At 42.1% G+C, this 24799-nt stretch overlaps 1 protein-coding gene across 1 annotated transcript; it reads left to right on the forward strand.

Annotated features, from left to right (window-relative positions):
- Nucleotides 1-662: 662 nt before the first annotated feature.
- On the forward strand, nt 663-23202 carry palm1b (paralemmin 1b). Its single transcript, XM_027274908.1, has 6 exons — nt 663-1281; nt 13910-13952; nt 14756-14836; nt 19208-19323; nt 19851-19921; nt 20170-23202. The coding sequence occupies exons 2-6, from the start codon at nt 13911-13913 to the stop codon at nt 20547-20549; spliced, it is 690 nt and encodes a 229-aa protein (XP_027130709.1). The 5' UTR covers nt 663-1281; nt 13910; the 3' UTR covers nt 20550-23202.
- Nucleotides 23203-24799: the final 1597 nt, after the last annotated feature.

Here is a 24799-nt window from a genome sequence, read left to right on the forward strand (position 1 = left end):
TTACAGAGAAATTAAAACAAGACAGTACATAAGACTAAGATTTATAAGATGCATGAATATATTTGCTACACACCAACCTCATGAAATGATAATGTTTCATCTTTATGACAGAAAGCCAGATGATGAGAATGACTAACAAACATTAGTGACACCGTGTTAGTTCAGTCTTGTAATCTGATGTAGTGTAATGTACCACACACACACACAGTGAACACAGTGATGAGGTTAACACTCATGATTTAATGTGAGAAAATTAAAAAAAATATTTGAACTGGCAGGAAACCTGACGAAGGAACACCAACGCCACCTGATGGATGTTGGGTGCAGGTGCAACATGTTTGACCTGAGGATGCAGATGTGAAAATACAATTTGGGTCAGACAGTAACTAAATTTGTATGAATGCATGTATGAAGTCATTTTCCCAAGATGACAAAAAGATAATGGAACATGCTCAGCTCCAAATCACTCCTCCAGGCTCTGAAGCCTCTGACAGCCTGAGGTTATTTATGTAACAGAGTGGAAACACATCTCGAGAAATCTTGACGTTGAGTCTTTCCACCACTAGATGGAGAAGTGGGACACAGAGAGAGGGAGAGAAAAAAAAAAGAATGAAATAATGGCTCTTTTCTCTGGATTTGATCCCAATTTCTAGGTTGCACGTACACCGCTCCTCTGCAGCCCTGAAGCAGACAGCCTGGTTTCTTGGACGTCATATGATAAGGCTGGAGAAAAGCCAGCAGGGCCCCCGTTTGGAGAGGAGGACCCATATCTCAGTCAACGCGCGCAAGCCAGGGCCCCCTTTATCTCTACAAGGCAGGGAGGCGTATCCCTCCCCCCCTCCCTCCCTCTCTCTCTCCCACTCCCCTTCACATACCACTCTGACTCCCTCTCTCTCTCTCTCACCCCTACACTAACTACAACCTGCCTCAGACGACGCCCCATCGCCCGTGAGATTCCCAGAACCGAGGGCAGCGCCAAGTCCGTCGTGCGTCTTTTTCTTCGCTCGAGAGGAAACCCATCGGGCTTTTATTATTGTCGGGCTGTGCGCTCAGGAGGCTGCCCACGGCATCACCTCAGCAATAACAAGAGGGGTGCCAGCCAGCAGAAGAGGAAGAAGAGGAGGAGGAGGAGGAGGTGGCGGCGGTGGTGGTGTTGGTGGAGGAGGAGGAGAAGGGGAAGGGGTGTTAGAGTATCCAGAATTGACGCTCAGAAATAAACAAGGAGACACCCTTGTTTTTGGAAGACGTCTGTGGCGGGAAGCGACAGGGATCTGCAACTGAGTAAGTTGATTGAGAGATTTTTTTTTTTTTTTTTTGCGGTGTGTGCGGTGCTTGTGCCCGTGTTTTCCCTGACGCTGACCTGCTTTTGGTGATTTGTCCAGCGGCTTGGTTGTGCAGAGGCGCAATATTTAAGCTTCCATCACCGGCAGCATCATTTGACTTGGACAGGAGGGGATGACAGAGAGAGATGGAGACAAATTAGAAAAATATTGCTGTTAAATCTCTGCACGGGTGAGACCCTCCTTCCTTCTTGTAAACACGCTCGGTGCATTAATATGAGCTTGCAACTCATCTCCATAAAACATCTCCATAACAAGCTCAGAATAAAGTCAGGCGCTGTTTTTTTATTATATATATATCACATGGGAGGGAAATAGCTGCATTATTATGTCATGTCAACATCCTTTATTAGATGCCCACAGGCCCCGCTTTACTGTACTGTACTTTGAAGCCATGATCCAGCCAGCCAGGCCGACAGGTGTAACGGGGACGACATGTTTACGCGATGATCCATCATGTAACATCGATCTGTTTTTGCGCGCAGACTGTTTCAGGATCTCTCTCTCTCTTATATATATATATTTATTTATTTGATTTTTTTTTTTTACCTTCGATGAATTTCCAGCAGCCTCTCATGGCCGTCACTGCATGCGCTGGGTTATAAGAGATGCTGGGTGCAGGCTACAGGCAGAAGAAGAAGAGAGGAGAGTGAACATGGTTTTCCAATGCTGTGTTGTGATGTGAGCAGTCTGCTGCTCCAACATGGCGCGCATGAGCTGAGAAAAAAAAAAAAAAAAAAAAACCTTGGGCCATTGCATTACATACTCCTGTGTGGAATTCACACACACATATATATGCAGTTTTTTTGGGGGGGGTTTAGGATACCAGAGAATGAGACTCCTGCATCCCTAAGAGCCTGAGGTTCAGCTCACGTTCAGCTCAGGTTGCTACTGGTGACAGAAAATCACGTAGGCTAGTGTGTATACTCTGCTTCTGAGTCTATTCCTGTCTCTGAATAGAACAATATCATTTGGAGCGACTCCTAATTTTGCTCTGATTATGTTTGATCACAGCAGGTGTACGCAACAACCAGACAGAACACAAGAGTGTGTTTTTCTTTTGGTCCTGTGCTCCCATTGTTTCTCTCCTCTGTGAACCGACCTAACTGTTGTGGACAACATCTTCTGTTGACAAGATGGTGACAGCATAGAGTCCATAAACATAACACACCCAGTGCATTTCTGAGAGAATCCACGTGATTCCTCGAAGTGCATCAACTATTTGTTTTATGCAGCCGAGCAGTGAAACCTGTGTGATTGCTGAGAAGTGAAAGTGATAGACGCTCCATCAGAGGTGTGAATATGATGTGTTGATGTTGAAAAAAAGCCAAAGTGACTTGATTACGAGTCCCCAGAGCACATTTGCAAGGTCAGGAGAGGTGCCAGGAATGATGCGTGTGCACTGGCAACATTTTGGGCTCTTGCCATGTTCTGTACTGTGTCACAGTTATACTTAAATATTCAGAAGTACAAGGCAGGAGCGTATTTCTGATCGAGTTCTAAAATCAAACACTACACGAGGAAACAGACAAGATAATCACAGCGCTTTGGTTTCCTCTACTTTGCTGAATTCTATACATATTACACGTCATTGTTGTCCAACCTAGTGGAAATTTGTCCTTGTTTATTACCAAATACAGAACAGACAATAACTCAGAACGCAGATCTGTGAGCGCGGTGTTAGATTAATCGTCAGAGTCATGAGAATATGAGCAGCAAACTGTGAAAACAAGAAATCTGTGAGAATTAAAGAGCATTAGTGAAGATTACATTTGCACTACAAATACAAAACAGGCGGACGGATTTCGGTATAAAGAGCACGTCTCTGCACAGTGTTTGTTGTCTGTTCTGTCACTTTATTGTAAGAGTGAGACGTGTTAAATCCACGTTAGGCCCCCCTAACCTGGCTCACGCAGCCAGGTTGGGGGTCTATATCCGGTTGGCTGCTCTGTGTTGTGTCAGCGACTCACAGTAGAGCTGACAGCACTTGTCTTGTCCACCCAATCAGCGCGTGGCATTTTAACTCGGGACAGTCACGTTTTCTGTGTGTGCTTATATGCCAGCGCGTGCGTGTTTGCATACGTGCAGCTTTGTGAGTGCATTTTAGTCTGTCTTTGCATGATGGACAGAAAAAAAGTGTGTGTTTGTGTGTGTGTGTGTGTGTGTGTGTGTGTGTGTGTTGGCTGTCTCCTGGCCTGCAGGGCAGGGCACTGGGATGGATCTGCTTTCACCAATTTAGATTAGGTGAAAGGGACTGGTAACCTGAAGGTCATTCATCCTAATCTTAGACTGTCAATGAAAAATGAGCCGAAATGTGAACGAGACTCGCTCTTCACGACCGTCTAACTACAGTCAAAGTGCCGCTAAGAAGCCACAATTTCTTTGATGCAGACACTAAATCCTTGTTGATAACCCTTTTATTCCTGGCTAAAAAATGTATTTTGCTGAGGGGGTCGACCCCCCAGGTCCCTACAGTCGACATGTGGATAACACAGATTTCTGCTCTTATTCCTATTGAGAAGTTGACTCATGACCTTAACCACAAATCAGTCAAGTTTTGGAGGATCTGGGAACCGGTACACTCCTTCTTACAGAAACCATAACTCATCATTTTCTTCTGGGAGGGGAGGCCTGACTGCCTTTTTTATGTTATTTTGCTTCATTCTATTCATTTCATACACGCTTTTTACTTGCCTGTCTCCTATCATCTTGCTGATTCTGCATGTATGTACATTTGTGTATATATGGATGTACGTGTGTATATGGATGTATATATATGTAAAGACACATGTTGCAGTGCTCATTGTTAGTTTGGGGTGGGTATTGTTATTATTATCGTTATTTGCTTTGTTTTGTTGGTTTGCTTGTTCTGTATGTTTTGTCGTCTGTTTTGCTTTCCTAATGTTTGTACCCAAAAACCAGATAAATCCAATAAAAAGAGTATTAAAAAAAAAAGAAGCCACAATTGCTCCGACAGTGAGTAGGACTGCGAGAAAACTGTTCATATGAAGCCACTCCCTAAAGTGAAAGTGAAACAGCAAAGTCACCAACTGCCCTAATAAACACACGATTAAATAGGCGAAGGACATCTGAGTGACTTCACAGCGCTGTTACTGATATAAATGCAAAAAAGTAGCCTGGAGTGTGAATATCTTTATATTAACCACTGACCACATCACTGCTCGTATGTGAAAGGAGTTGTTCATAGTGAAAATTAGGACCTAACTCTGCAGGTCCCCTCAGCTCCAGAGAGCATTTTAGCGTCTTTCAGCCTATTGTTTTGGGTTTTTTTTGGCAAAATCACCACTATCAACATTGGTGAACATAGTGGAGCAGCTTAAATCCAGATAGGTGGACACCAAAACGAAGCTAAAAGACGACTTGACTGGCATTCATCAGGTCGGAAACTCCATATGCTGGATGTATAAATAAGCGACCGTATGCGCTTATCCACTTACACTTATGGTTAGCCACTTATGTTTACAGCTTGTGGCCCTCGAGTCAACAGAATCACTTAAAGCAGATTTAATGAAAATACTACGGGGGGTTAAAAGGTGACTTCTATGTTAAATGTTTTTTTGTTTTTTTAACATAGCACTTGCAAGCATTTCAGTGGGAGAAGTGGCTGGTACAAGATCATTACCAGAGAGAGAGAGAGAGCAGGCCCTCTCACGGGTTCATATCCTGCCCTGAGCGAGTAGCACCGGAGTGATGGATATAACTAATTAGCCTCACTGCCCTCGGTGTCATTAAGAAAACCGGTCTATGCAGTGGTTATAAAATAACATCAGTGTTGCTGGGTTGAGGAGAATGAATGTCATGCATTACAGAAGCCCTGTGCAGTCACTGTTGTTTTGGAGCTGAAAGATAGCATTGTAGGGGCAAAAGAGGAAGTGGGAGTGAGAGCTTAGCTCAGCAAGCATGCGGGGTGATAAGAAACATCTGGGCAGATTGTGGAGATTCCAGATTTTCTGACAATATGATGCAATCCACCTTGCCCTTTTTGTCTCGCCGTTTTTTCCCCCCTCCTCTCTTTCTATTAATCTCTGTCTCCTCTTTTCCTCCTGCAGAGTCACTTTCTTTTCTTCGTTTTTTCTTGACTATCTCTCATTACAACCCCCTCCCTTCCTCCTCCTCCTTGCTGCTTTGTCATGACAGATAAGGCAGGAGAGGATTTGGTTTTTTTTTTCACTCTCTTCCCAGCAGATAGTCTGTCTTCTGATATACTGTCATTTTTAGCCTGTAAGTCATTTTAATCTCAGAGGCAAATGTGCTCAGCAGCGTGTGTTTGTACATCTGTGTGTGTGTGTGTGTGTGTGTCTTAGTCACCCCTTCTGGAAACACGCGCACACCCACATGCTCATATGACGATCACCAGTGTTGTTGCAAAGATGATATCAAAAGCACTATTGATAAGCGACAGAAGAGGGATCATCCGTCTTTTTGCACTGTGGATAACCCAACATCACACACACACACATGCCCATTCACATCTGGTTTTAATGAAATGTAAATGAAACGTATTTTTTCATAATCCCAAAACAGATTGGACAGTGTGATACTGGACAAACAATACTTAGCATAAAAATCTCCTGAGCCTCTTGAGAGCCTTAAGTGTGCGTGGGGGGGGATCAGCATTTTGCCATCAGGGGGAAAGCACCTATCTGGCCTAATGGTTCCTGTGTTAACATTGAAAGGCTTCTCTAATAATGCAAGTCCATAGGCTTCCTATATCCGGATGTATGGAGTTTGCTGATTGACCAGAGAGAGAGAGAGAGAGAGAGAGAGAGCACACCAGGACACAGGAGACAGTCCACTATAGAAAGCCTGCGGACATAAAAGCATTGCTGTCAGCACGTCATGCTGATGCCAAACATTGTTTTCAGATGCACACTGAGAGGGGAAAAAAAGTCAATAATTAGAGGAGCCGCCATCCTATTTATTCCTGAAAGTCTGAGTTAGAGACATGGATACAGTAGGTAACGTTTTTGTAGCAACAATCGGGTGATAGATTCCTAATGCACTATTCATGGGTCAGGATATTGCGTTATCCACCCGAGATCTTCTAGTGCAATGCCTTCGTACGTTCATATTAAGACATGTGAGAACACTCGTACAAAGGACACATTGTAAAATAAATCTAATGTGGTAAGCAGCAACAGGGAGAGAGAATCCAGATTCTCGGTTTTGTGGTTGCTGTTTTGTTGCTGAATCAAGTGACAAACACAACATGAACATGAAGTCCCTCTAATGTTCCCCAGAAGCCAAAATGACTTGTTTCACGCTTCGTGGTAGGGGCTGCAACTACCGATTTCTTTTCATCGTCAGTTATTGTCTCGACGGATCAATTAGCTGTTCACGTTGCTTGTTTTTTGTGGACGTGGAAATATCATCTCTAGTTTGTTCTTTTGCTTTTTAGAATAGCACCGTGATGTTGCTATAAAACCGAATCTTTAACCATGCTGCTTATCCGTCAATTTACCTCCTCTTCTCCTCTTATGGACGTAAACCCAGGTGCCAGTTCTCCATGATGTCTTTGTGCTGTAATAACTTTCCCTTTAAATGCCTCTTGTAAATCAGAACAGATTGTTTACCAGGTGTGGAGCTAAAAAGACTCTTTGTCAATATAGTTGCTGCTCCACCCTGTTGCTCAGTATGGATTTTTTATTTTTTATTTTTGTGGAACAGTGAGCCAAACTCCACCACAGACCTATCTGTGTCATCAAAGACGCTGTGTACGTGTTTTTCTAGCGTCTACAAGCTGAACCTGTGTCCTGACCTGCTTGTAATAATAACACGTGGATCGATAGAGTGTCACGAGAGCTGTAGACTCAGCGTGCATTCCCTGGATGTATAAAAAATAAGCAAGCAAAGACCACGACTCAACGGATCTGCACCGTAAAGGTTTGTTGTTGTGGAAGTAATGAAGGTCGAGTGTGGTCAAGTGAAGAAACGCGGGCATGAGGCGAGTCGATGAAGTGGAAGTCTAGAGGAAGAGGAGATGGATGTTGTCTCGGCTCGGTATTTTGAGGACAGGCGAGTTAGAACTGTATACTGCCTATCAAATTCTCCCACAGAAGTGGGTTGGGTGGGAAGGAGGGCTGCGTCTAACTATTTTTGTAACTTTCCGAAAACCCAAAAAATCCAACAGTGACACTCGCCTCACATAGCGATCGCTCAGGTGTGCAGAGGTGACAAAGTAGGAAAAGATCCGGACTTCTTGTTCCTCTTCTTTACACGACTTCTTTCTTGTGTTCACACAAACGAGGGCAACGTTATGAACTCCCTCGAGGAAAGCACCAAGACCCATTTTCACACACACACACACACACCTGGCCGGTTGCTGACAAAAGCAGACACAGCAGGTTGTTTGCTTGTCAGAAAGTTCCAAAAATTTGGAAAATTGGGTGATTCAGACTCTATCTATGTCCAAAAAGTTACACTGGATCTTTCACACAACTCTCTGAACTCTCTGATGGCCTTTGCAAGGGGCTCACACCCACATCCGGGCGGATAGGGTAACGTGCACAGGCTACGTACAAACTGAGGGGGTTTGAAGGCATTTACAGGCTGGGGGTCTTATGAAAAAGTTAGTTATTATGAGCAGCATTTTTGGAGTTTGACTAATGATAAGAACTACAGTAGATGTTGAAATATCAAGATGAGTGTGTGTTGCAAAACCCAATGTCAATACAGTCCCAGGATAACTTCATGGTAGCAGAAGTTGCGACTCTCTGACCTCCTCGTCGCACCCCACGTGTCTCAGTCTGTGTGTGGCTTCTCATTTGTCCTCTCGGCATGAATGCTACACAGTATGTCACTCTCTCTGTGTGTACTGACAGCTATTATTAATGGGTGACTTCTAAAGGAAAACCAGTTCTACCCTCTGACCCCCGGAATACTAACACGTGACCTCAGCGGATTTCCTCCAGTTTTTATTGGCACCGTACTGTTTATGTTTGGCAGAATTTGTGTGTTGTGCCTCAGATAGAAGGATGCGGAGCTGCATGTGCTTGGGGTTGGAGAAGTCATGGTGTGCCTGGGACGAATATATATGTGTGTGTGTGTGTGGCAAAAAAAAGGCAGGGGAGGAGTATTGTTGTCCTTGTGCTCTTTTGGCCTAAAGGAAGGAAGCCGTGGAAGTGAGGAGTAGAGAGAAGGAGAAAGAAGTGCCACTCCAACACACTGAGTGTGAGAGGATTCGAGATTAGTTTCCTCTTCCAGACTCTCTCAGCTTTCTAACGCACGTTGTGGGTCATTAAGCCCAAGAGTCATTTTCACAGTCATCATTCTTTGTGAAGAGGTAACATTTTTTGTGCCAGACAGTGTGAATCCGTGTGTGTGTGTGTGTCTCCACACGCTTTTTCATTCAAGAATAGCTATTTTGATGGCGTCTGGGATCTTTCCAGATTTTAACAGTAAGTAATAGTAAGTAATTAGTCAATGTGAATGTGTCATTAACCTCTATTTCCTCTTTTTTTTTTTCCTGCTCAGTTTCATCTCATTTCTATACATGCGTGTGTGTGTGACTTTCATTATGGCTGCATATTATCAGGTAAAAGGTTCTTGCTGTTATGAAGTAACACCTGAGTGAACACATTTGTCTTTCACAAGGCATAAAGGCTCCGTGCCAGCACTGTATAACTGGAACCATTAGAGGTTATATTAAATATAATTTGCTGTCAACTTGTAGCATGACACGAGTCCTCTGTGTGTCTTTGATTTTTTTCTGTCTGTCTCATCTGCTTGTTTGACTTGATAACGCACCTGTTACTCTGATTGTACGATATTGCCTCTCTGTTCTCTGATTGGTTAACAAGACATCCTCAGTTCTTCAAGTAAAGCACATCTATGGTCCATTTTAAATATATGATAGTCAACACACCCCATAAAAAGAATCAATTATTACAGATCATTCTCTAAAAACAGCTGCAGTGCAAACACTGCTCAAACAGGAGTAGTGTTTTTGATGGGCATTCTATTTTTAGTGGCACATTTGGTGCACTAGTGAGTTTTTATGGCACTGACTCAAAATAAACTGCAGTGCAATGAAAGAACATGTACTGTAACAGTGTGGCTCATTGGTGTTTTTTTCAGGTCACCGGCACAGGAAAATAAACTATTAGTTGTTGGAAATTAGGAAAAATATAGAATATCACAAGACGTATTCTTCAGAAATGGTTTATTTTAATAATAATCCACATGAAAAGTCTGTTGTTGTTGATGTTTTATTGCTGTCATTGTTTCCGTCATGCCAAGGGACATCTCATATGGTTGCAATGGATGTAGGTGTTAGATCAGTTCGGGCATTGTGCATTGCAAGTGTTTACCGTCTAATGAAGCACAGATGCTATAAAAACAAGCTTTGAAAGCAATCTGTGCGTGTGAGTGTGGGAGGTAGGATCACAATCAGTATGTTGCGGTGTCCGGTTCCAGGTTGTTGTTGTTGGTGTTTGTTTAAGATAATCCTAGATTAGTGGTGATGAGACCTGGTGTAATCTGCTACTGCCGGCGCCGACAGATAGACGCATAGATGGACAGTCACAGGTTTCACAGTGCGACTATTCTCGTGTACAAATCGCTACAGCATGTACTCGCTGACCTTTTTGCTCCCAGACTATTGAGCGTGAATAATTAATTTCTTAACCGACTTTTCAGAACATATGAGCGCTGTTAGGCTGCGACAAATTTAGTCCCTTTACATCCTGTTGACATGTTTTTGTGTGTGATCATTTTGTATAATGAAAAAAGGATGTTGCAAGCAATGTTGAGGTGGGTTTGGGTGCGCCCTGCCAATTCACTGGAAGAGAAAGTGATTTTTTTTTCTTTAGATCAACATGATATCTCTAACCAAAGGTGCTCGTTGGGATTATTAATCATTTAGCTCCATTTGGGCTTTAAGGTAATCACTTTCAGGGCGTTTCGCTGCAGATAGACAGCGTGTTAAGTGACTGCTGGTGCCAGAGGACCATGAGCACAATGCTATTAGCTGGTGCTCTATGCTGGCAGTTAATGTGTTCCTGGAAAGGCTTCGGCAGCAGTGCACTCAACGGGGAATAGGGCTGATCATTAGTCCGTTTCCTTGACGTCTTCTGCCGTGCACCTGCTTCGACATATCGACAAAAACATCCTTTAGTTTTAGTTTGTTGTTTTTTTTTATGTAAGTCCGCCGGCTAAAACCACTTCCCGTCTTAGTCCCGTCTTGATCTATTGTTTTTATCTGTCTCAATTTGCTTCTTCTGGCCAGTCCGTCAGCAGCTGCCCGGCCTCCCTGGATGTCTTTTCCATAAATGTAATTACTCCTCTAACTATGCCGCAAAGACGCCTGTCTTTGTGTCTGCTTTCCTTTCTCCTTGTTTGTTCATAATTTATGAGAGAGGCAGCAGCAAGACACGGGGCCTCCATGTTCCAACAAGCTGGACGTTTCTATTTTTTTTTTCAGACACATCTTAAAAATTCATTATAGCTTTGGAGGTGAGAGGAGCAGGGCTAGTATCACAATTCAGGCTTAAATGGTGAGACAAGCGTGGAAAATGTGAGTATTTAACCTCAAACTGGTCTAGAGGACATCTGCTGTTAACATAAACTGGATCACAGCTCACAGAGACTCAGTTACATTGTCTTTGGTCAGCATTGATTCTTAGTCTTAGATTTTAGAGAGTGATCCACTTTGGATTTGACCAAAGTAGCCTCAACTCAAGATTGACAAACTTTTGAATCACAGTCTTCATCAGCTCATGAAGTTTGCAGAGCTGAAAGGTCTTTAAAAAGCCATCAGTTAACTATTATTCCCCAAAATCAAGGATTGACATTCAGGCTCAAACTTTTGGATGATTTCAGAGATCAAGATCTCTTCGAGATCTCATGATGTTAAGTTATTAGTAGTTAAGCTTATAAATACGACCAACCTCCGTGGCCGTGAAGTGAAGCCAAGGCGAAAGTGCCAAAGACTTCCTTGAACGGCCATTTGAGACCGGCTACAGAACGAAACAACGTCACGCATGTTACGTCCATGTTTTACAGTCTATGTTTGTGACATGTTATCTGAGAATTATGTGTTTAAAAAAAACACAAATGATGTGGTTAAAAAGTTCAGCTGAACTGAGAGAAAAGTTAAGGGTCATGTCGTGACATATTTATTTTGGTGTCAGGTGTACGCCGATGTTTATGCTGATGCACTGAGAGGTTTTGTGTGCAAACTGTTGCCAGTAAAGTGTGTGCTGGTTTATTCACAGTCACTCACAGTGACCTTACCCAGGTCAGGATAGTCAGCCGTTGCTTCCAGGCCTCCTTCATACCACCGATGAACTGATCCAGATGAGTCCCCTGATGCTCAGTCAGCTCGCCGCCCTGTTTCCACTGTAACCTGAGGGCTGCGAAGGGAGGAAGAAAATAAGCTGTAAAACATAATTAAGCACAACATACATAAACAGTACCTGAATGAAGGTTTTTAGCGACAATGTGCTTTTGCATTTGGAGCCTTAGTTTTATTAATGATTGATGATGAAGTTGGCAGTGCTGGCTTCTCTTATTCGACCTTTGATTTTACTCGGTCCATCTCCAGATGTTTTTTTTCTGTTTTCCTGTTTGTGCTAGATCAGTAGGAAAGGCGAAAATGAGGAAGAATGTGTCTAGACAATACGTGTGTTGTGTGAGTGTGTGTGTGTGTGTGTTAGTGGTTGATCAGATGATTATGGTTTTACTTTTTCTCCGAGGGGTCTCCATGTGATGATGTGGTTTGGAGAGCGAACAGCAAGTGTGTGGTGTTATGTATGCGTGCACGTTAGAGAGTGCCCTATATAACACACCCCTGACCTTCACCGTCCTATACAGCTTCTGTGATTAGACTAACAAGCATGAGAGAATGAGGCATGTACGCTTCTTTATATTTCAAGGGGAGGCAGTGTTGTTGCATTGCATGCCTTTGTGGGGGAGATTTTTAAAAAAAAGTGTGGCAATCAAGATGAACCCTACAGCAAGGACAAGATCGCAATGATTTACTCTGTTGATATGCTCACAATCCGGAGCTTTATGAGCACTTCGTTGGGAAATGATGCAAGAAAATTTTAAACAGTAACAGCGGGTGTCATCCCTCAACACGACAGGATCAAACGATTTTCACACATTTTACTGGCGCTGGAGATGGGCGGGGAGCAATGAAGAGTTGTTGTTGTCACAGCTCTTTTGTAAGGGCTTTGGTTTGGACCAGTGCAGAGAAAAGAGAACCCCATATGTGCTGTGAAGCAGTTTTATTCATTCAGTTCATGGCCCGGGAAAGGCAGTAAAAAATGTTGTGGTCACTTTGTGTGCATCGTACACTGACTCCAATCTGTAGAAAACACATTTCTTTTTACAGTTCCACAAAGAAGCAACCTGAGACACAGTCCTCTTCTCTTCTGAAAACTGAGCAACTAAAGCCCTTGGACACCAAGTCTGTAGATTTATAAACACAATAAGTTCAGTTCAGTACGTAGGCTACAGATTGTTACAGAACTGAATACCCCTCGCCTCACCATCCCCTTATAATAGTGTATGAGAAACTACGGTGGCCATGTAACTAAAAAAACAGAATCCGTGTTTAGTTTTTCTCTTCTAGACTTTTACCAAGTAGCCAAGACATAAGAAATGATCATTTATGAATTCAAACAGAGATATTGACCATGTGATTAACTTTTTTGGTCTGTAAAAAAATGAAAAAACCCAGAGGTATTCACTTTACAATGATATATAAGAAAGAAAAGCGGCAAATCTTCAAGTCAAAAGCTGGATTTATGACATTTGACGCTTGCAAACAATTCGATTGATCATCAAAATGATCTGCTCTTAACTGTTAATCAACTAATAGAATAATCCTCTAAATCTTTCCGCTCTAGCCTTAATTTCGACATAAGACATCATACCTTAAAAACAAAACACTTGTACAGGCACTCCAGCAACACTACATACACAGTGTATTACACTCGTATGGTATTAAGAGCCTGCGGCTTTCGTTGAGGGAGACTAGACCTTTGAGCATTGCCCTGTTAATGGCGTCCTTGTATAAACAGCACATTTAACATAAGTGAAAATAGCTTTGCTCTGTGTAGGAATGTCATTTCAAACGATCCCTTCTTATGAATAATGTCAGAGGTCACGAACAACTTGAAAGAGCCGTACACTACAAAACAAAACATGAAATCCGATGTGAGATGTGTGATTTTCAAGTGTCTCTGTGAAGCGAGAGCTGCCGTCCTTCTGCTCTTGCTTCAGCTCTGCTTCCGTCCATCCTCCATCCTGGAGCTCTGGTCTGGAACCTATTAGAGCAGGAATCTCCAGCAGCGCCCTGCTAGCACATTAGCATGCGTTCACTGACTCTCCCTGACAGGGAAAGAGACACTGATTTAGTGGAAACAGACAGATATCTAACCTCAGTCACTGGGAAGTCGTTGGAAGGTAAATGGCCGTTGAGCCAACGCAACCGTCAAGGAGAGTTGTTTGTCACACTGTGTGATGTTTAATGTGACTTGGTTGGTCATGTGTGGTTATAACCGTCTCCTTCTGTCTGTCCCTCTTTCTCTTTTTCCTGTCAGGATGGCTGAGGTGTCACAAGAGGAGAGACTCCAGGCCATCGCTGTAAGTTCTTCCAATACACACACACATTACAGAGTGCACACCAGGGCACGCTGATGTCTGTAGAAACAAGAAATCATTGCTGCTTGTCAGGATCTGACCAGCTCTCTTAATGACTCAACCTTTTAGATCGCATCTCCTTCACCCATTAGAGGACACTGAAAGCAAATGCAGCAGCTACAGCTCACTGCCATTCATCTGTTCTCACTCTGTGTCTCTCAGGACAAACAATATCTAGGTTCCTACCTGGTATAATTATGTATTTTGTGATATACATTTTGAATTCGTGTGATTTTACAACCCGATGACTCGAAATCATTCAAGATTTAATCTGAACATGACGAACAGTCATCCTGTCGACAGAAATGTCGTATGTACTTAATGTTGTCTGATAAGCAGCCAGTTTAATCGCCTTGTCGTTGAATACGTTAAAAGTTTTATTGTCAGTGTCAGGATTGCAGCACTAACCTCCGTGTCAAACATTTCCTCGACATTAACTTGACATATGGAGGGAATAATTGTGCCTATAAATATTATAGTGCATTCACTAACTCTGCAGCAGTTTTCTCTTGCTGCTTTTCAGACACGCTGAGCAATTAGGCCGACTTACACATAATGTACTCGGACGTCAAAAGTTACCATTAAACCATCAGCGCTGTATTCCAAATGTTTTGATATCGATCAGGATAAAATACCTGAGTACTAATGTCTAATGTATACGGTAGCCAGAACTACTAAAGAACACAGCGTAGTTGTACATCTGTTTAATGATGCACATGCAGAGTAATCATAATGTGTTGGAACAGGAGAAGAGGAAGAGGCAGACGGAGATTGAAAACAAGAGGAGGCAGCTGGATGATGACCGACGGCAACTCCAGCATCTCAAGGTATGCACACACACACAGATACACATTCTGCCCTATTTGCACTACCGTACTTGTGGGAATACTTTTGCCGTAATTGGGTTATTTTAAAAAAGTAAATAAACAATGCAAAATATGCAGGTGGAGTACTTGTTTGCTAATGTTTAGAAGTCATTAGTTGATAACAGTTTGTGGGGTTAGGATGCTCTTATTTATTGCACCCTCACTTTGTAGTCTAAGTAGGCGGTTAACAACGGAAAAAAAATCAAACAGTGGCGAGTTCTCACAGGCAGTTTTGCAGATTTGAGGCCAAAAAGTAACACCATGCCGAGCTTTAATCAGCACAGTGTGCACGGGACACAAAGACTTGGACAAGCTTCGCTTGCTTAACATTTTGTATGTAATTACCAGTCGGCTTAGGACACCTGTTTCCAGTTTACCTGTTATTTGCACCAGGTAGGCCGATGCTGACACCGTCATGAATCAGTTCCAGGAAAGGAAATCAATCCTCACGCCCCCTGAATTGAGTCTTTGAATGAACAAAGAACTGGCAAGTGTTGTTTTCCGCTTTGCAGAGCTTCAGTTTCATTCAGGGCATCTCAAGAACTTTAGAACAATGCATTAGGTAACCGGAGTACCTGTATTCGTTGTGGCTGTCCTTCAATACACACTGAAGGTTTTTTTAAATGGTATCATGTCTCCGCTCACCTAGCATTTTAACCCACATTTGAGTGTGGCCGTTTGGGACATCCATAATCTTTTTATACATCAGTGCGGTTGGACTAGACCTCATCCATACTCCTCATCTCACCTCAGCTCAGCTGTTCGTAAGGTTCAGTTTAGGGACAAACATACTAAACTCTTTGTCTGTTTGCTTGCATGGCATGCTCATGTTCCACCATCTTGCATGGACAAAAAGACTTCAAGTAGCAGTTCACTCACTGCGCTCCGAATTGCAACCAGCATCTTCTGAGAACACTTTGTTTGAAATCCGCTGGAGCCCTCACACTGATAAGATTAACGTATTTATGAATCAAAGCGTAACCTGAAACCCTTACATGTCTCTCTCCCTCTCGATCAAGCTGACATACTGCCGGTCAGTTCTATGTGTTCTGGAATTATGCCCACCCAAAAAGCCAAATGAAACTGTGCAGTTCGTTTCAAATCCATCAGTCCCACACACAGAGAGATACTCCCTAACTACTTCTGTCACGGAATGTTCAGAATGAGCAACAGATAACACCAGCAGCTCCTCCACATGGTGTTTAGACACACTCACACACACTCCCTAAAAAAACACACACACACAGTCAAATCTGCACACACACACACACACACACACTAGTTATATCAGAGCCCAGGCTTTTGTCAGTGGATGTGTCAGCACTATCAAAGCTATTTCAGCCCCGAGCAATCCAGCAGGTCACCGATATGAGCAAAGGTTGCGGTGTGTAGGCGTGTGCGTGTTAGTGGCTGAAGTTCGTGTGACCTGCGCTTCTGCCCTTGCGTGCTCCCACTTTTTCTATTTTCAGAGCAAACCTTTGTAGGTTTATATCTGTACGTGTGTGTGTGTGTGTGTGTTCGTTTTTGTGTGCGTTGCTTCATAAAAGAACACAGAAGCTTCAGACAATGCAGAGGGCTTTGGCAAAGGAAACAGATTTTTGTCCCACTCCCGCCAACAGGAAACGGCTCTTACACCCACCGCACCCCGCTTTCGTCTCACACACATAGACACAGCGGCCACGCCGAGAGGGGAAGTGTAATCACGAGCATTAGACGGGCTCTTTGTGCAAACCGCAGCAAAGTATGGCTTTTCCAGGCGGCGGCGTTGGTGTGGAAAAGCCAATAAAATGTCTCAGTTTACGCACCGCATTTTTATAAGCATGTACCTGCGCCGTCATTAAAGTCACACCAATGCAACATCACGCGCACACGCGTTGTCACACTCGGACAAAACGGTGAGATTACAGTTATACAATGTTGTTAACACAGAAAGCATTCGTAGCAGTTGTGTTTTTAATTAGCAAGCCATAGCCGATATGATTATGAACGCAGCAGCTGGCACTCCCTTTAATTAAAGCCTCCAAGTGTCATCATTGTCATGTATTAAAATATGTAAACACACAGTTTATATGGGAGTGAAAATGAATCTGCCAAAATGAAATGACCAGTACTTATCATTGATGCATTTTTATATTATATAATCATATAACACACATGTGCATACATGTGAACATGTGTGAATATATATATATATATATATATATATATATGGTATGCTCATGTAGCTCGTGACAAGTGATTTTTCCCAAAATATTGATCGATTTTTGATTCTTTTAATATATAAATGCTACCTGAGCATCATAATAGTCAGGACAATAGTTGACAAATAGTAAGAATTACATAGGCTGGATAAACTTACCTTATTTTGGAGAAACTGAATTTAATTTTCAGGTTCAATATACACTTTAAACGGATAAAACATTTTGGGATGTCACTTTGCAGGAGGAAAGATGTTAAATGAATTGCGAAATAAAGTTCTTTCCTCCACAGCTGTTCAGTACATTTGGGTGTGTGTGTGTGTGTGTGTGTGTGTGTGTGTGTGTGTGTGTGTGTGTGTGTGTGTGTGTGTGCCTGTGCCTGTATCACAATTCCGCCCTTTGTCTGCTACGTTAGCAGCTTTTACTCCAAAGAACAATGGAGTGAGACGTAACTTCAGCGCTCCAGCTTTATGACTGCCTGTGCAGACTGGTATGTGTGTGTGTGTGTGTGTGTGTGTGTGTATGTGCAACGCATGAGTGAGTACATTAAGTGATGTCAGGCGTCGGGGTAGTAGGGTGTGGCTAGAGAGCGAGCAAGATTGAGAGAGCAGAGAGAGGCATAGAAAGAGAGCGAGAGAGAGAGGGAAACAGGGTTAGATTCAGTGCCCAAGAGACTATGCAGGGCTGGGGTATGAACAGTGTTGAATTACACCGTGTGAGTGTGCTGTAAAGCTGTGTGCAGCTGGGTGTCTGGAGCTGAATTACTCAATGGGGAAAGCAAGAACTGAAACAGAACAACAGGCACTTTGACAGATTCAGACAGATAAACACGGATTGAAGTCGAGGGGAAATCCAATCCTGACATTTACAACTTGATTCCATATAGCATACGCAAATCAAAAAGTTCATGAACTTTATGATGGATAGAGATGCATACAAGCGGAAAGGAAGGGGTGGTGGTCGAGTTAGAGGAGGGAGAAGAGAAAGAAGAGGTTTTTTTCTGTAGAAATTCTTGTTGCATCACTGGAGAGGAATTCACATCAAGCACAGGTCCAGATTTTCAGTTCCAGCTCGTGTAAAAACAAGAGCTTTTTTTTTTTTCTTCTAGCGCTTTTCCATACGACCGAGCACAGTTGCCTTTTCACTGCACGGGCTAACAGCTGTTAGTAGCACTGTTATATTTACCTCAAAGCATGCCAAGCATTCGCTTTGATATCAGCTTATCTGCAGGGGGGGATGTGGATGGGGAGTCAAGATAAGGATACGGGGCTGTTTGGAAAAAAACATAGATTGGAAAATAAAGTGAAAAATCCAGCTTGGAACTATACATCTTCATTCACATGTTGATGTTTGTTCTACTGATATGAAAGTATGTCACATCTTGCCCCCTGAATTAACTTTATCTACGGTAATTAAAACGAGACTAAGAGTGAATTTAGTCAGAGTCTGTGCTCTCAACTTGTCCAAAAAGAAACTCTTCCAATCATTATCAACCTCCAGGATACGTTTAGGAATATTTTTGTTTTTATCTCTCCATGACTTATCTAAATGTCCAATTTCATGCTCAATTTAGTACATTAGGAGTATTATGTCTCGCTTTGGATTTCTCTGTTTGATGCCAGTGGCCTTGATGCTCTGGCTGGGTGCCATAGTCCACTTGGCAACGACGAGTTGGCAGCAGTTGAAGTATGTGACAGGATCACTGAGTGGCAGCAGTCGACTGGACGCGCTCACTGGTAGATTTCTTTCTATTTTTTTCTAGATTAGCTAAAGGGCCTGTCGTTCTCGGTGAAAGTGCCACTAATCTCCTCTGAAAGAAACTGCGCCGATGTCAAAGTGAGAACGGGTGATAACTTGTGGCGTGTCGGGAGACTGAAGTTCTTTTAATAAATTAATCAGCCGCTCCTGATGAAAGAAGCATGATCAAAAAGTCTGCTCCTACCTGCTTCTGTTCTTTTCATTACACTCTCACGCACAAAAAGCACACACAGGGGTGTCGGGGGGCAATTTCTTTTCGCGGCTGTTACATTAAGAATTTATAGAAGGATGAAATAAATCCTCCGCCTTACCTTATGCCTTCTCTCCATGTTCTTTCTTAGCGACATTTATATGTTTTTTTTATGTCCTCTTGCAGTCGAAGGCACTGAGGGAGCGCTGGTTGTTAGATGGAGCTCCTGCAGAGGAGGAGACCCAGAAGCGTCTGCAGGAGGACGAGGTGAAGACCAAACTCCTGGAGCAGGTCATCCTCAGGTCAGCATCTAAAAACCTCCTGCATATCAGATCTTTGAAATCTGTGATATTTTTTTTTATATTTTGTGTTTCCAGCGGTAGAAAATTAAGCTGCATCCCCTCATTCTTCAAACCACAACTATATTAATCATGTAGTATAATGATGCACCTGACAGAGGTGGATGTTTTGACATGCAACCACAGTCAGCTAATAGGGATGAATATGCTTTCATGTGAGGATTATGTGTCGCACTGGTGACGTAATAGTGCAATTTCACAATAAACCACAAATAATTGCGATTATGTGGGAGTTTAACTCGATATAAGAAATCAGATTCCAGTCTGTATATGGCTGACTACTGTGTCCAAGCATATGAACAACAAGGTTGGTATTTTAGTATGTTTTATCATGTCTTGGTCATCATTTTTTATGGAACTGGTTATGTTCAATGTTTGCCTGTACATATATATTATAGTTTCTTCGGTGTAATAGCTTTGTTTTAATAAATTTGCATGTGTGTGTGTGTGTGTGTGTGTTTCTGAGCCAGGCTGGAGCAAGAGATTGAAGAGCTGGAGACAGACGCGCCAGCCAATAAGGGTGTGGCCAAAGAAAATGGAGGTAAGTTCAGTACCCATGGCAACGTATGATCACCCAAGAAATCATGGCAACATAGCCTGAACACCTGTGTCAGACAGAGAGAGCCAGCTTATAATGGCCTCATTTGCTCTATTAAATTGTTCCTTTCCGCCGGAGGTCATTAAAACAATATTTCCTTTCTTTCTTTGTCTCTTTGACTTACCCTGACCACCCGCTTTTCCTCTTTGCACTCTCCTAACCTCTCAATGATACTCTGGTGCTCCCTATAGGTGAAAACGGAGTAGTGCAGAGCTCTGGTCAGACCCCCAAGAGAGAGGTGACAGGGATTGAGGCCAAGTTGCTGGGTCCCAGTCCTGACCAAGCTAGCGCAGACAACCCCGTCACCCTCGTGTTTATGGGTTACAAGACCGTTGAGGAGGAGCAGGAGACCCGCACTGCCTTGGGAATGGAAGGGGTGGATGGCAACGTCAAGGCTGAGTTTGTTGTGATTGAGGATGGGGAGGGGAAAGCGGGAGGAGAGGCGGCCACAGCAGAGCAGGCTCCACCCAACGGGAGCATGGCGGAGAAAGAAAAGGCTAACGGAGGTGGAGAGGAAGGAGAGAAGGAAAATGAGAAGAAACAGACCTGCAAATGCTGCACGGTCATGTGAGCTGTGTGTGTGTGTGCGTGAGAGTGTGTGTGCACGTATGTAGTATATGTGGGTGTGTGTGTGTGTGTGAGTGCACACCTGCTCCTATGCAGGCACGTGTGCCATTGCATGTGGCAGATGTGTGTAGCTTTGTGTTTGTGTGTGTGTGTGTGTGTGTGTGTGTGTGTGTGTGTGTGTGTGTGTGTTTGTCTGTGTGTCAGAACTGGAAAAAGAAAAACAAAAAACCGAAGTACAGTACCACAGCCGATATACCAACAATGAGAGCCAATACAAGCTCCAGCTACAACAACAACAACAAGAACCACAAAGACTCATAAGTACACTTTACTCTGTATACTTTCTCTGATATGTATTTGACTTTTGATTTCTATTGATATTTTTCTATTTTTCTGTCTTGACATTTATATTGTATTCAGTATGTATATCTTTATTATGGGACTGTGTACTGTAAGTTCATTGTTATTATTGTTGGAAAAAAAAAATGTATTAGCTCTCTGGATTGTACTGCGACCCACCGGGAGGAAATCTGGAAAATCATCTAAGTCAAAACAGCAAACTATGAAGGACACAGATACTTAAATATATATATTTCTCTGTGTAGGCCTACCAATTATTTATCGGTCAATTTCATATTGCAATATTGTCTAAGATATTATTTTAAATAGTATTTTAATATATTGATATGAAATTATGTTTTATACAATGTATTTATTGTTTTTTGGTTCTCTATATCATCTCAAACCATTAACTGCATGTAAGCTTGTAAGCACTACCAGATCCGCTTTACAATCATAACAAGTGTCTGTGCTTTTCTTAGACTCATACGTGCTCATATCTTTAGTCACACAAGTCGCTCTATCAGTAACAGTTAACACATAATTGGCAGTGTTAGAGATGCGCATTAAGTTTAAAAAAAAAGAAAAAAAAAGAAATCCACTGCACGGAGACAAAGAGGCTGATTAGAAACAGTGGCCATATCGCAAAAAAAAACAAAAAAAACGCATTAGCTTCTCATAGATAACTATATGTGACACATGTACATGAAGATCACAGCTTTTGTATTTTTGAAATAAGACGGCTACACTCACTTTATGATCAAAAAAACCCCATTGCGCAATGATTAGAAACCGCTTAAATCATTTTGTTCTCTCAAACAGTAGAATCAATGTAAATCTTATGAGGTAGCACTGCATGAAGCCTTGCAACTGTTTTGACTTGTCTTGTCACTTGTTAGGTCTTTATTATATGCTATCACGTTCACTTGAATGTAAATCCAGGGGTTAAATTGGGATTCGTTCTACCGTAACGAGAAGAGGTTGGGCTTGCTCAGCTCGCCATTCAACAACAACAACAACAACAACAACAAAAAAAGAAAGAAGCATTTTGTCTCTTTATGAACCAAATAAAATCTGATGATACTGTAATTTCACTGTGTGTTGGTCAGCTGCTGGTTTCTGTCTTGTTCGCTCCCAGTTTAACCCCTGACTCTTTGTCTGTAGACCTGGGCCCAATAGTACTTTAATAGATTTACAGGAAAAAAAAGATTTGGGGCTTTTGAATAGACGTTTCTCACAAATACAGATACTCTCTCTCTCTGTCTCTCTCTTCAGCCTAAGAACACTATATGAAAATGTAGTTGTGCCCAGAAGCTTTTTAGTAATTGCTGTATTAGAAACGGGCCACATTCTATATAAAAAAAATAACAGTCTAACTATTTTAAACTGTGCAGGTTGTTAGCAAGACAAATCATGCATATGCACTATAGCAATTTAAAGCCCTAAAGAACCTATTGAAATACAGTTTGGCCCAGTAGAGGCCATTGGACAGTCCTGGTCAGTGATTCTGTGCCATCAGTTCTTCTACTCATCCCTCTTCATCTACCACCCATGTCTCTGATTCACCAACATCACCATTATCTCATCATCACACAACCCCACCCTCTATGCTCGTAGACACGCAGTTCAAAAACCTCTGAAGTTGGTGCTAATCACGAGTCTCGTCTAAACAAAAAAACACTCTCCATCCACCAACTGTTTTTTTTTTCTTTCTTCTTGTTCACGTTCTTACTCAAACCGCTGGTGACGGGGGGGATTGTAGGAATCTACTGCCTCCTGCATACACTTACTGAGTCTTTCGCAACCTTCAGTGCCAGATGCATTCTCTCAAGTCCTGCCTACATTTACCACCAGAGAAATCATCCCTTCTTACATTCCATAGGGAGGTCAACAGGCGTGGACGGATGAAATATAGTCTATGCTTTCCATATGTACAGTTCCACGGTAATTGTACGACTTGCAACCTTGTTTCTTATACTGACTCATGTTTATTTTTTCTTTCCTATGGCCTCTTTGCAAGGCGGTATATTGTATTTGATGTGTGTATTTTTAAAAAAAAGAACGATGACTACATCTGTGTATTGTTGGTGCCTTTGTCAGGTTCAGTTGGTTGGACTTGTCTGTCTGCTGCCATTTTTAGACCGGGGTTTTTACTTGCTCTGCTCCTGGTCATGATGACCCAAACACTGCCTTCTAGTCTAGAGGGTCACTTCACTAACTATGATTGAATATTATACTCATTTTTCACGTGATAAATAAATGCAGCTCAGATTATACTATAGGTAATTTGCAGACTACTGTTGGTGTCTTTAAAAAAACTCTACGCATACAAGAAACTACACCCAAAGTTTAACATTTCACCAACTTTATGCAGGAGACTAACAGTCTATGTATTTATGTACAGCATATACACATGTATATATGTGTGCATATCGATAGGCATACATACATCTGTGTACATAGAAATACATGTAAATTTGTTGAGCTAAAGCTTTGCTTAATAGTGGGTCTCTGGGACAGCAGCAGAAAAAGCAACCTTGTGTTAGACCAATGCCTGTTCATCTATTCTGTGGTCGTCTAAATGTTTAATCTTGAATAAAACTACTGTTTGTTTACAGCAAGTCAGATAAGCGTGTATGTAATTAAACAAATGTACACATGCTGTAAGATGTGTGTGGACACACAAGCCGCGGTTAATGATGCGTGTGGTTTTGGGCACAGATGGCAACAGGACACCCTTCTCGGGAAAAGGACACGCAGTCAAACACATGTAAACCATCCATTTATTATGGGAATTAGTAGAAAGTGCACTTCCTAAAACATGCCACTAGAGAGCATATGTCTACTGTTTTGGAAGTTAGTCTTTGTGGGGTATGCCTGTGAAAGAGAGAGAGTGGGCTGTGGGGGTAATTAAGGAGACAAACAGAGGGGCATTTAAACAAGGCATTCATCAGATGCAGGTCAGGTTATGCACTATTCAACAGAACAACTATAATTGTAATGCTTTATTTTGATAAATAACAATTTTTTAAATCTTTTAAGCCCAGTATGAATGTGGCATATTCTTGTTTGTTAGACGCATTCTGTGTGATGAGGCAGATTTGACTATTTAATAGAAGTGACAGAAGTGTTCCACATGACGGCACACAGAATATATTGTGTGATGTTTTTAGGTCACACACACATGACAATGCTTTTCCACACATGGGCATGGAAGAAAAACATAACTGTCCTGGATTTGGATTTGGAAATAAATAAAAAAAAAAGAAGTTTTCATTTTAAATGAATTTGAAAGGTAAAAGAGAAAACTCTAAAACGTTCTGGCATAAGAAGTCCGAACACAGAAATAATGGGCATTCAAGCATAAATGAATGAAACAATAAAACTCTCTATCCTTTCAGTTTTGTCCCCAATACATGTGGGTAAGCAGGGGGAAAAAAGCATGTAGCTTTGAGTAGTACTGCAGTGTTTCAGCACCAGCTGCTATGCATGGCTCATATTTTCCAGGAACAAATTACTGTACACACGTCTTATTCACAAACATCACCATATGACAGTTTGTCACTTTGTGACCCATCATGAGCAACTTTATGTGGGTTTCTGTTACTTCTTAACTTTATATTTTAAAACACCAGCTCTTTAACCTTGATTCCCTAAACTATAATAACTCATGTGGATTAAAGAATTTCTTGATATGAACATCTACTTCTTCATCTACCCCTGTTGGGTGATGAGTTGTGTGTGAGCTGAAACTAACTTTTAACGTGGCCTCCTTTCTAGCCCCTACACTGCTAGGACTCCTTGTTTCATTGTCACCCCAGAACTCCCGCCTTTTGTAATTTTAAACTATTGTCAACAGGATCTTTTCCTGACTTGATACTTTCTCAGAAGCCACAGTATCAGAGCAATTACCAC

The sequence above is a fragment of the Larimichthys crocea genome, chromosome XXIV (assembly GCF_000972845.2).
Source record: "Larimichthys crocea isolate SSNF chromosome XXIV, L_crocea_2.0, whole genome shotgun sequence".
Lineage (NCBI taxonomy): Eukaryota > Metazoa > Chordata > Actinopteri > Sciaenidae > Larimichthys > Larimichthys crocea.